This window comes from Podarcis raffonei, chromosome 5 (assembly GCF_027172205.1).
Source record: "Podarcis raffonei isolate rPodRaf1 chromosome 5, rPodRaf1.pri, whole genome shotgun sequence".
Classification (NCBI taxonomy): Eukaryota; Metazoa; Chordata; class Lepidosauria; order Squamata; family Lacertidae; genus Podarcis; species Podarcis raffonei.
In genome coordinates, this window is record NC_070606.1 from 24,823,258 (window position 1) to 24,836,111 (window position 12,854).

The 12,854-nt window shown below is 43.4% G+C and overlaps 1 protein-coding gene across 1 annotated transcript; it reads right to left on the reverse strand.

Annotated features, from left to right (window-relative positions):
• Positions 1-1,643: 1,643 nt before the first annotated feature.
• LOC128413359 (chymotrypsin-like elastase family member 2A) lies at positions 1,644-8,777 on the reverse strand. The gene is made up of 6 exons (XM_053387401.1): positions 8,486-8,777; positions 6,979-7,088; positions 5,400-5,494; positions 3,867-4,265; positions 2,661-2,967; positions 1,644-1,895 (listed from the first exon to the last, which is right to left on the reverse strand). The coding sequence occupies exons 1-6, from the start codon at positions 8,775-8,777 to the stop codon at positions 1,665-1,667; spliced, it is 1,434 nt and encodes a 477-aa protein (XP_053243376.1). The 3' UTR covers positions 1,644-1,664.
• Positions 8,778-12,854: the final 4,077 nt, after the last annotated feature.

Consider the following 12,854-nt stretch of genomic DNA (forward strand, 5'->3'; position numbering starts at 1 on the left):
AATCCTATTCGGAATAAGGGAATTTCCCTCAAAAAAGGGAAATGTTGATAGCTATGAAAATGTGTCGTGTAGGGGTTGTTATTATTTGTTATTATATTAATGTGTTTTGCGTTGTAAACCCCCCTGTGGCCTTTGGATGAAGGGCGGTATACAAATTTAGCAAAATAAAAGCAAACGAACAAGCATTTCCTAAGAGCTTGTAGACTGAATTAAATGACAGTTGTACAGTGTTGGAAAAACAAGCCTGCATTTACTCACCACTGCCGTGATATATGTGTCAATGCTGCTTTTTTATAATACTTTTCTTTAATTTTCAATTTCAATCCAATAATAGCCTCATTATAACAGTACCAAATTAGAATACAATTACTAATACCAATTTTTCAAATACCAAATTCTGTATATAATGTAGGTGGCCTCCCGCATGCTAGAATTGATGGTTTGATGATTTTCTTTATTTCTGCGTTCCAAAATCTTACTAATTTCAATTGCATTCCAGTCAAAATAATAATCCCTTATACAACAACTGCAATATTAATAAAGTCCGTTCGTGTTGACACATTAAATGATTTATAGAACTACAAGTGAGGCAGTCAAACTATATCCTTGCTCTTCCTGTGTGTGGCAATTATTCTGTCCACGGTGTTCCTGTCCTTGTAAAATGTTACGTCTATCTTTCCCCCCCGTTGTTGCTGTTCATCATGGCTTGGGTGACATGTCAGTGCTGCTTTATGAATGGTTGCTGTCCTTATTTCAGATGCAGGGTTGTGTGTTGAGTGTTTTTTTGTCTCCCTCTAACCTCACTTTCTTTTTTTCTTTTTCTCTCTATATATACCCTGAAGGTAATTTTTACTAGCTTGCGATAAGGCCTAGTTGCTTGCATTTTTCCTGCTGGTCAAGGAAGAGGGGAAACCCCATTTTCTGGAGCCCGTATGCAAACACAAGCTTCCTGCCTTTCGTTGACCTATTTTTTTTAAAGCCTCCTGTTTGAGGAGGATACTGTTCTGCCTCTGTTCTGTGTTTCCATGGTGGCTGCCAAGAAAGAGGCTTTCCTCCCTCTATTAAGCGCAGAAATCAACAGACGCCTCCAGACCATCTCTGGCAAATTCAGGTTGCACGATTATAGTTGATGGGGATGTCTAACACAAGAAACACGCTTCCTCAAAAGACTGGAGGGAGAAATGGACTGGAAAGTATGTGATAACACTTGTTTGGCGGGACATCACCTAATTTCTCACACACACACACACACACACACACACAAATAAAAAGGAATTCTCCTTAAATAGCCAACTTCCATCTTACCAGCCTGCAAACCAATCAGGATGAAGCGCCCCAAATATTTTTCTGACCTTATTTTCCATACATTTCAGATGTTAACGGTAAGTTGCACAAAGGTCTGCGGAAGGACTTGCTGGGAGGCATCCCACCACAAACCAAAATGGAAAAAGGCGTCTTTGGAAAGTCAGCTGTTCTAGTTGGTAGACTCGTTTGTGAGTAGGAGTGCAGGGTTGGCGCTAAGTTCAAATTTCACCTCAGCTATGAACTCAAATCTCATTTCCCAAATCTCATTTCCAGAATTCCAGTATTAAAATAAGCACACATTCCTACATTTGCAAAGGATTTTATTGATATCTCTGGACTTCCCTTCTCTTTCCTGTCCTTTACAAAAAAAAATCCCGCATTCTGATTGCTTCAATCCAAGGAATATATGCAGATGTCCTAGTAAAGACAGTAGGCTTGTTCTGCACCTGGCACCCAACTGGCCCGAAGCTCACGACCCCATGGACTTCCCATGTCTCTCTCCCAGTTTGGCAAAGCAGTGGGCCACCCGAGTCTCCCTGAAAATAAAATATCGTCCAAGAGTTGAAACATGTTCTTATGCCGGTGAGGGTTCAGTAGTAGACTTGAGTGTCGATTTAGATGGGATGCTAAATATCCAGGAGTAAAATCTTCCAGTTTTTCAAGGTTATTAGCAATGTTATTAGCATCTCAAGATCACAGTGTTGGCTGCATGAGGTTAACTCTTCCTCTGTGCTATCCTCCCAGTTAAAAACATCCACCCGAAATGTATTTGCCCCACATGACAAAACATAAAGGTATCCATTTGATACCTGTATGTATTGACCAACACAACAAATAGCAATAGGAGGTACAGGAGGAGAGTTAGGCCACAGCGTCCCAGTGCCATAGTTCTGAAACACTCCCCAGCCCCTAGTATTCACCCTCTAAGAAACTATTGGAGATCCTATTCACAGATCTCCTTTGTCATACATACCTGGCTTGATCTTGAAACAGTCGTATTCTAAGTAGTGACATAATAGGGTTGCCATACTTCCAAAATGAAAATCTGGACACAACAGTACAGTGGTTCCTCAGGTTACACACGCTTCAGGTTACAGGCACTTCAGGTTACAGACTCCACTAACCCAGAAATATTACCTCAGGTTAAGAACTTTGCTTCAGGATGAGAACAGAAATCGTGCAGCAGCGGCGCGGCAGCATCGGGAGGCCCCATTGGTTGAAGTGGTACCTCAGGTTAAGAACAGTTTCATGTTAAGAACGGACCTCTGGAATGAATTAAGTTCTTAACCCAAGGTACCACTGTAGTGGCATTATAAGCTCTTAAATTTTTGGCTATTGAAGTTGCAAATTTTTCAAATCGACAGTGACAGGGAGATTTGTCTACTGATAGCACCTAAAAACAGATTTGTGTGGAAAGGCTCTGCATGAATAGCCCATTTCTGTACCTGGCAGGCAGCTGAAGACCTTGCTGTATCTTTCAGTCCAGCACAGAGCATTGATGTTTGGATTTTGCTTCCCCAGAACTTCTTGAGGTGGCATGTGTTGAAATCTATGACTGGCAACTTGGCCTGATTCAAAACCTCGGAGAGAGAGAAGTTTTCATCTTGTCCACCTTCAGTGCATAAAACAGAAGAAGAGTAAGAACCAGAACATTTTTGGAACCTTGAAGATTAGCATTTTGTGACTTTGCATTACACTGGAAATGGTAAATACTTCAAATTTTCCATCTTCTACAAGTCCTTAAATTCTAAAGAAAATGATCATGTCAGGCCTCAAACCTGTCTCAGAATAACGACACTTGTGTTAGAAGGCTGCTTCCCCCCACCCATACTCGAGAACATCTTAACCTGATTCTACATTTATTGCCCCTAGGGCTTTTAATTATAAAACCTGCCCTTATTTCAGGTCTATTTACTTGTAAATATAGTTTACCCAAAACACTAGACTGTGACTCTAGAAACAGAAGCTCCGCCTTCTTATTTACCAAGAGGTGTATTAACAATTAGAGCTGCTAACTCAAATAGCTAAGAATAATACTCTTAGACCTCTTACCTCTATAGGAAAGCAGCAATCCATTGGTTTTAGGCACCAAAAATCTTGGTGCAACTCCAAGTAGAAGTAAAAATGCACGATCTTCTCCTACATTCAACCCTGCTTACAGTCTTATTCATTTTAACACATCCCATTCTCACAACAATAAATCCAATTCCCCTAATAATAGGATGAGGTATACTTTACGCAAAAACTGCTGTACAACTAGCATTTAAGGTCAGCCTTATCCCCCTGGCTATCTTTATAAACTACGGCATAGAAGCCTCCACAACTAAAAACCAGGCCTTCTAACACAAGTGTCGTTATTCTGAGACAGGTTTGAGGCCTGACATGATCATTTTCTTTAGAATTTAAGGACTTGTAGAAGATGGAAAATTTGAAGTATTTACCATTTCCAGTGTAATGCAAAGTTGCATGTGTGGCTGATTTGGACTTCTCGGTTGTCAAGGAAATGCACTCTGCACATGTTTAGAAACTCTTTAACATATTCCAAGACTCAACTCAGCTACCAAAAACGGATTCCAGGGCCAAATTCTTCTAACTTTGCACAAATTAAGGCTGCAAAGCTATAGACACTTATTGAAAACAATGTAATTCTTATTGGTGGCACACGACACTCTGAAATACCTCTCGTGCCCCCCCAGCCAGTCACCCAGCAGGAATGTCCCGGACGGAGAAAACTGCCTCTTTTTGGCAGGCAGGCATAATGGATAAACCTGTTGGCGGTAATCTCTTCCACTGGCTTGACCAAAGCAATGTCATACTCCAGCTCATTTAGCTGAGGGTACTGAAAACGTTCGTGCCGATAAATTCGCTTCACCCGGTAGCTTCTTTCTGTGGATTCCGGGTAGTTAAGGTGATGCTTGCCGAGAAGAATTCGCCAGTTGGTGACATCTTCTTCCTGTCCCCTGAAAATGATGCACCGTAGGGTTGGGTGTGTTGTCTCACATGCCCCCCACCCCGATCTGCTTTTACCTGCCTTCATTAATAATAATAATAATAATAATAATAATAATAATAATAATAATAATATATTATTTGTACCCTGCCCATCTGGTTGGGTTTCCCCAGCCACTCTGGGCAACTTCCACAGAGACCAAAAATACACTAAAATGTCACACATTAAAAACTTCCCTTAAGATGTCTTCTGAATGTCAGGTAGCTGTTTATCGCTTTAACATCTGCTGGAAGGGCGTTCCACAGGGCGGGCGCCACTACCGAGAAGGCCCTCTGCCTGGTTCCCTGTAGCTTGGCTTCTCGCAGTGAGGGAACCGCCAGAAGGCCCTCAGCGCTGGACCTCAGCGTCCGGGCAGAACGATGGGGGGGGGAGATGCTCCTTCAGGTATACTGGACCGAGGGCCAGAATTAAGTCTAATTCTGCACCCAGACTAGTATCGCTACCATCAATGAGCAAAACCGCATGGGCACTCAGAAAAAATTGTTCCCACAAGAAGTTCCAAGTATAGTTTTTCACTGGGGGACAAGTTAATAAAACCACTCTGTTTTCCACATGTAGAAAAAATTATATATGAACAATTATACTGGCCAATGCAGGTTCCCAACCCTTTTGCCACATGTGGAGGTGGACATTATACTTAAGGGATAAACAACAGGCAGGAGGAAAGCTGTTTAAGTCTTTCCTCTGCCCACAGCTTCCCACTCCTTCATCTCCTCTCCTCCAATGGCTTTCCCACAAGACAGGCTCAATGACCAGAAAGAAGCTTAGCCAGACAGAAAATAGGGGGAGAAAAAGTGACGGAGAAGAGAAAGGTTAGTGTGTGGATAATGTCATTATATAGTTTAGCCAGCAGGTGGCACTGTACTTAATTGTCTTTGGGTGGGGTTAGGGGTTTCCTGTTGGTGTTCTTTACTTGTTTAAGAAAGTCAATAACGTTCTTCCTGACTGGTGAGTCCTCTAAGCATTGCATGATAGTAGGTACGCCCCACCTGCTTTATCGATGCCAAAAGGCATACCATTTTGCATGAGCCACCCGGATTGTTTTGATCTGCCTCCACAAATTCACACCCAGTAGATAACTTACTTCTGGAAACAGTGGGCAGCAGTGAGAACCCAGTTTTTGTGAATGAGGGTGCCGCCACAGACATGGACGAATTTATCGCTTGGTTTAGAACGGACCTGGGAAGGAAAATGGAGGGAGAAAATGCAGAGCTGAATCACAGGAAGGAATTGGAAGTAGGGCAAAAGTAACCTCTGCAACAGCGGTTCCCAAACTTTCCCTTCCACAGACCACTCGAAAACTGCTGGGGATATTGGGGAAACCTTTAATAATTTTTAGAAGCAATTGTAAATGGTCACAGGCCAGAGTTTGAGAAGCCTGTTGCACAATATATCACATGTGAAATTGATTTTTAAAACAAGGCATTGTTTTTTCCTACTGGGTACATAAAGCAAGTTGGATATGTGAAGTCGTCCTGCTTGGCAGTCTAGCCATTGAGCCAGGCCTTTTTTCAGGATACTCCATTCCATTGCCCCTTCTTTCCTTTCCAACTTCAACATTCAACCAAAATGTTGAGATAGCTGAGCATGCTCAATTCGCATTGGGCTGTTTTGGGTTCTCACCCCTAACCCCACCTTAGTTCTTGTTTTTTAAAAAACACTTTTCTTTTCTTTTGCAAACTTTGGCATTCCCCTGCTGATAGGTCCCTGTGGTGCAAAGATGATGCAGTTTTCCCTACATGACAACTGGCACTTGGAGAATTCGGAGCACTCTTAGTACATAGGGCAAGTGTGACTTGCAACAAAATATTGCAGTGTGAAGTACAATTTGCTGTGGTGGAAATTAAAGAAGGAAGAAACAGACACAGTGGTACCTCAGGTTACATACGCTTCAGGTTACATACGCTTCAGGTTACAGACTCCGCTAACCCAGAAATAGTACCTCTGGTTAAGAACTTTGCTTCAGGATGAGAACAGAAATCGTGCTCTGGTGGCGCAGCAGCAGCAGGAGGCCCCATTAGCTAAAGTGGTGCTTCAGGTTAAGAATAGTTTCAGGTTAAGAACGGACCTCCGGAAGGAATTAAGTACTTAACCTGAGGTACCACTGTACATTAGTACCTTGGAAATCAAACAGCTTAGTTCCCAAACGTTTTGTCTCCCAAACGTCGCAAACCCGGAAGTGACTGTTCCGGTTTGCGAACTGTTTTTGGAAGCCAAACATCTGATGGGGCTTCCACAGCTTCTGATTGGCTGCAGGAGCTTCCTGCAGCCAAGCAGATGCTGCACTTTGGTTTTTGAATTTGGAAGTCGAATGGACTTCCGGAACTAATTACATTTGACTTCCAAGGTACAACTGGACTGCACAAAGAAACCAGTAATTCATGACCACGCCACCCTGGGAGAAAAACAATGAGCAGCTAGCCACTCATCTCCCAGCCATGTTGAACAGGGAAGTAATAAAATTAGCTGAACCTACAAACAGGAAAGTGTCAAACAAATTTAGAAAGGGCCTTTGCTGATTTGAACTTAGTTTCTGGTTGGAACTACTTCTGGTTGGACCTAGCTTCTGAACAGACAGGTTGGAGATCTCTCTTGGAGACTCCAAGCCCTCCTCCAAATTTTGTACATGCCCAAGGTTTGAGAATCACTTAAACATTTCGTACCTGTAAGGAGACTTGCCACGGCCAAGAATGAGGCCTCGCTTCATTGCCGGCAATAATCTTAGCAAATATGTTTGGTTGGAAATACGCAACACCGCAGTTTTTAGGCCAGTCTGAAATGCGAAAGAAAAATAATGGGGTCATACAGAAAAGCAAGGGGGATATTTAAAGCAGTGATAGATTTATGATAGATAGATGATAGATAGAGATAGATAGATGATAGATAGATAGATGATAGATATTCATGGTTCCCAACTGCATAGAGAAGAGTCCTTTGTGTGCACAGAGGGGTCTTTTCAGTACAGTACAATGAATGGGTGTGTGTGCAGGGATAATAATATTTGTATACCACTCATATTTTCCCAACCACTCTGGGCGGCTCCCGACAGAATATTAAAAACATAATAAAACAAGTCTGATCATGGTCCTTTCCACATGCATTAAATGGTGTGAAAAGTGCTGCAAGTCCTTTTGAGATCACCCCTCCATGTATCTAATAAATGTAGTGCCCCAATCTGCCCCTCCATACATTTAGCAGAAGCGTGAGAGAGGCTTCTACATAAGCCACATGTGCCAAGACCCTCCAAGTGTCCCTATTTTCCAGGGACAGTCGCAGTTTTGCATAAGCCATCACAGTTTCTGATTTGGTCCCAGAATGTCCCGCTTTTCCTTAGGACGTCCCTATTTTCATCAGAGAAATGTCGGAGGGTGTGCGTCAACCCACGGTATTTGCAAACCTCTTTTGATCCACCTCCAAAAATTCACGCCCAGGGATGGGTCTGAAGTTGCTTGTTCACATATTGCACTAAAGTAATGACCACAATGTTTTATTGCCCATGAAATAAAGGACTTGCGATACACCTTTTCTCATTTACGATAACAAAGCAATATGCCGATATGCACACGACACATAACAAATCCAATAAAAACCGCCACCAAAAAATCATCGCAAAAAAATATTTGTGAATGATTTTTTTCTGAAAGGTATGAAATCTTTTGTCATGCTCAGTTTGGGGTTACCCGTTGCTGAAGCAACATTTGATGGTGGTGAGAATTCTTAGCAGACCCCTCTTCCCCTCACAGAGTTAACTGTTTTCAAAGTGCCCTGGGAATACAGATTGATTGTTAAACCATTCCTTATGCATATCCCAACCTTGTTCTGTGTCTATCTGCAGAAAGAAATTGAGTATGTGTTGGAGGTGTGAAATCTCCCATCTTTTCCAATGGAATCCCATGCATGTCTACTTCAAAGTAAGCCCTGGTAAGTATTATAGGATAGCATCCTTTACCTTAATGTCACCAAAAGCTCCTCTTGCTTAATTGCTCTGCGAAAGCTTTCTGTTAAAGGTACAAGAGCAAGACTAGGAACAAAACATGGCAATCTTGTTCATAATTTGCACAATGGTAAGAATAAACTGAACTAGATGATGGAACGTTCTGACTCCATATAAGCAAGTTTCCTGTGCTCCTATGTAATAACTGCTACCAAGAAATGGCAATCCCATCTTACCTAAATCCAGGCGTCTGGGAAGGAATACCGCCTGTGTCAAAGACACCTTGGTCAAGGAAAGCACAGAAAGCCAAGCAAAGAATCTGTCCGAAATCATTGCCAAAAGAAAAGAAAAAAAGACTTGATCCAGGAATTGTGCAAAGGGAAACTGAGTTTGCATGTGATATCGTGAACAGGATGGCTGGGTCCAGCGTGAGAGAAGAGGGGACTGCTGCTCGTTGTTGCTGTCACTGTTAATGCACTCAGACAAAGCACAGAGGATCAAAACAATGAGGTCTAGATGCTTCTGCATGGACGCGACACTCCTTTCTATGGCTGGCCGCAAGAGAGCCGTTCTCATCAGCAATTTTACACCAAAAGGCCCAAACATGTCAGGTAGCAGCTGCTGCAAGATATGGGGTATGCACAGAAGGATTGCCAACTGACCAGGAAAAGAAATTAGTCAAGTGTTGACCGTAACTCCCACAAGTGGAGGTGAATGCAGAGATAATGTTGCTACTTTCTTTATTGGCTCGGCTCTTGCGCTTTTAAGAGCGGATTAATCTGCCCTCATTAGCAGGAGGAAGCTGTTCACTGACTCCAGATAATGCTCATCTTCCTGCAGTGAAAAGCTCCAGCTTGCTACTACCTGGGCATTGGGTTGCAGTTAAAGGCAGAAGAGCCAAAGCTGAGTTTAAAGTTGGCAACCCTAAGTGTATGCAGTCAGTCATACGCAGAGGAGAAAACGATAGGATTTCTTGCAGGGATTTTGGAATTAGAGGGGGAGGATGATCAAGAAAATGCCATTGATGCTTTCCCTGTTAAGAGAGGGGACAAGCTTTTTTCATACATTAAAATGGGTGTGCTGAGGGAGGAGGGGGATCACGCCCACTAGTTCTGCCTCTAATCTCCATACCTTTATCTGAATGTCAGAACATGCCTCTGTATATGCAATTACATGTGCATAGGCTCTGCATCAGCATCCATGCCTGCAGTCAGGAACCCTGCAAAATTCAACACCCTAATTGCAGGGGGCGGATCTAAACACAGGAAAAACACACACTATAAATAAGTCAGAAATTAGATTGTTTTAACAAAAGGAAAAAAATTCCTATGGGAAATGTTGTTTTAAACCATTCCTGCTCTCTGGCGCCATCTGGTGTTGAATGTTTAAAGTGCATTCAATCTGTCGTTTCTTTACTAATGTAGCTGAGAGCCTGTGTGCATACAACTTATGTGCGTATTCAGGATCTGTTCCCACTCTCATGGGATTGGGATGAGGACAGCTGGGTACAATTCCATGCCCCTTTGCACCATGGGCATAACCAGAATTTATGTTGGGGGGGCAGGCTTCATGTTAGGTATATTTCAAAAAGTAAAAACCAGGGCACCCTGAAAGTTGCTGAGCTGTTTTTAGACAAACACCAAAAAGACACAGAACCTCCATTTGTTATTTCTTATTCATTTAGGGGGCAACTACCCCCATGCCCCTCCTTGGCTATGTCCATGCTTTGCACACATTGATTCTCCTGCACACTGTTCTTGAAGGAATAAAAAGGGACTGTGTCTAATTTCCTACACCCACATTCAGTGAATATGGGAGGCAGGAGCACAATCTCCAAACTGTTCAGTTGACGGTGCTTAAAGGCTTTCTTCAAACCTTTCTGCTGAATGTGGGAAGGTCAGGAGTAGCAAAGAGGGGCTGGGTCAGTCAGGGCAGAGCTGCTGTACTCCGACTGGGGAAAGCTCTTTGTGCAACTCAAAAGCTTGCACATTGCATTTTCAACAATGCTTGGCTCAAGGTGTATTCTTTTTTACTCACCGTTTGAATCTTGCTCCAGTGAAGCAAAACAACTACAGTGGTACCTTGGTTTAAGAACAGCTCAGTTTATGAACAAACTTGGATTAAGAACGCTCCAAACCCGGAAGTAGGTGTTTTGCTTTGTGAACTTTGCCTTGGAAGCAGAACATGTTTCGCTTCCTGTTGAGTGTGTTCCATTTGTAAACTGAGTCCCCCGTTGCTATGGGAAAGCACGCCTTGGTTTAAGAACGCTTTGGTTTAAGGATAGACTTCTGGAACAGATTAAGTTCGTAAACCAAGGTACCACAGTATTTGGAACTATGGAACATTATAGGTCACTTGCTAGAAATTCATGACTGTTCACCAGGTGAACACTAGGTGGTGTGAAGAAGCTTCTTCATATTTCTATGAAGGCGGTAAAGCCAATTTAACGCACTGGCAGCTCTTGACCCAGATTCGTTAAATTACACTGCCTCTAACTGCATCAAGTGTTCGTGTGTAGAGGGAAGGAGGAGGGCTGGTTGCTGGGTGGGGAAGAGCCAGCCTGATTATGCAGCTGAAGAGGCTGCCGTGAAATTGTTGGCAAGCTACAAAGGGTAGCTTCATTTTCTTATTGCCTATGATTTGCACAGGGACAGTTTTTCCTCATTTCTGTCTCGAAATGCTACAGTTATTTCAAACATTGTTGAAGGCGGAGCTTGCTCTGTGATTTATTAGGAGTCCGATAAGCAGACAGGTGACATCTGCTTACCTCACATATTAGACATGGGATTAATGCATCTAAGACTCACAAGCTGCAGCTCAGGATTCTGCAATCTCCATCCATTGTTTTTCTGCGTGTGAGTTTTGAAAGGTTGGGAAATAATGACAAAGTGCAGCATGTAGTCTTCTTCTAACGGGTTGAGCCGGGCCTACGATGAGACATGGTATCTTAAGGGTGACACAACACCCCATCAGTAAAAATGGGTGGAGATACAGTGGTACCTCGGGTTAAGAACTTAATTTGTTCTGGAGGTCCGTTCTTAACCTGAAACTGTTCTTAACCTGAGGCACCACTTTAGCTAATGGAGCCTCCTGCTGCTGCCACGCCGCTGTTGTGCGATTTCCGTTCTCATTCTGAAGCAAAGTTCTTAACCCAAGGTACTATTTCTGGGTTAGCGGAGTCTGTAACCTGAAGCGTCTGTAACCTGAGGTACCACTGTATGCGGTGGGATCAAGTTATTCAGCAGTGCTCTGATGTGGTGAAGGCTTCACATCTCTATGTATATAAAAGCCAGTTCCTATTATTTTCGGGTGACTAAGAAAGAGAATCCTGGGTCAGGATTCACACAGATGAACAATCTCGAAAAGTTTCAATAGTTCAAAGTAAATGGGCTGGATGGGAAGACTCTGCCACACACACACTCACAAACTCACATGCCTAGAAGGAAAACTAAAGCTTTGTTCTCAGGTACAGCATTGCAGTCAGAGCACAATCTTCCACAACAACCATGAGGCTCAGAATCAACTCTCAGGGGCCTCGCTGAGGATGTTTGCAAGATGTCAGCATGCGCAAGTTCCAAATCCCTATAATATGCCCAGCTCCTTTGTACACACCGGTCACAATATTGAAAGCGATCAAACTTGTACAGTGGTACCTTGGGTTACATATGCTTCAGGTTACAGACTCCACTAACCCAGAAATAGTACCTCAGGTTAAGAACTTTGCCTCAGGATGAGAACAGAAATCGTGCTCCGGCGGTGCGGCAGCAGCAGGAGGCCCCATTAGCTAAAGTGCTGCTTCAGGTTAAGAACAGTTTCAGGTTAAGAACGGACCTCCGGAACGAATTAAGTACTTAACCCGAGGTACCACTGTATCCACTGCAGGAGGCAGTGGAAGACAGGAGTGCCTGGCGTGCTCTGGTCCATGGGGTCACGAAGAGTCGGACACGACTAAACAACTAAACAACAACAACCACTGTATCCTGCCTTTTCCTCCGAGGTCAGGTTATGTGAGGGAGTTATCCTAATTTTACCCTAAAACAAGCCTGTGAGATAGGTTTGGCAGAGAGAGAATGTCAAGCCTAATAGAGCAACTCAGTGACTTTCAAAAAAGTGAGCAGGGAGTTGAATGTTTTCTCCACAGCACAAATATGATACTTTAACAACTGCATCACATTAGCAGTGGCAGTGGCAGCTGATGGGATTTATGCTTTAGATCCCCAGATAGGACTTCCCGCCAATGCGGCAGCTCCTCCGCACGGACCTGGCTGTGCCTCTGCATAGGCCCACCATGACAGGCGATGCAGAAGGAAACCCGCTATAGTGCCAGAGGATCAGTATCAGCTGATCCACATGGCTTCCGAGATCTGCCCTACTGGGCAGGTGACAAGATTATGGGTGTTATGATCATATGATGCCTGGGCTAAAGCCCTTAATGGCTTAGGATCATGGAAGGCAAGCTGTCTCCATATCAACCTGCTTGCACAGAAAGATACTTGGGGGGTGGACACCACTCTCACAGGTGGCTGCTAGAGAGAGTGGTGCCCCCAAAAGACCTGTGGAATACTCTCCCATGAGGGGTAGCCCCAGAGCTTATGTTATTGTCCT

Coding starts and splice junctions, on each gene's coding strand:
- LOC128413359 (XM_053387401.1), bottom strand. CDS start 8,777: ATGCAGAAGCATCTAGACCTCATTGTTTTGATCCTCTGTGCTTTGTCT. Junction 4,266..5,399: donor GCTGCCCACTGTTTCCAGAA/GTAAGTTATCTA, acceptor CATCATTTTCAG/GGGACAGGAAGAAGATGTCA. Junction 1,896..2,660: donor TCTCCCTGTCACTGTCGATT/TGAAAAATTTGC, acceptor GTCTACTACTGA/ACCCTCACCGGCATAAGAAC.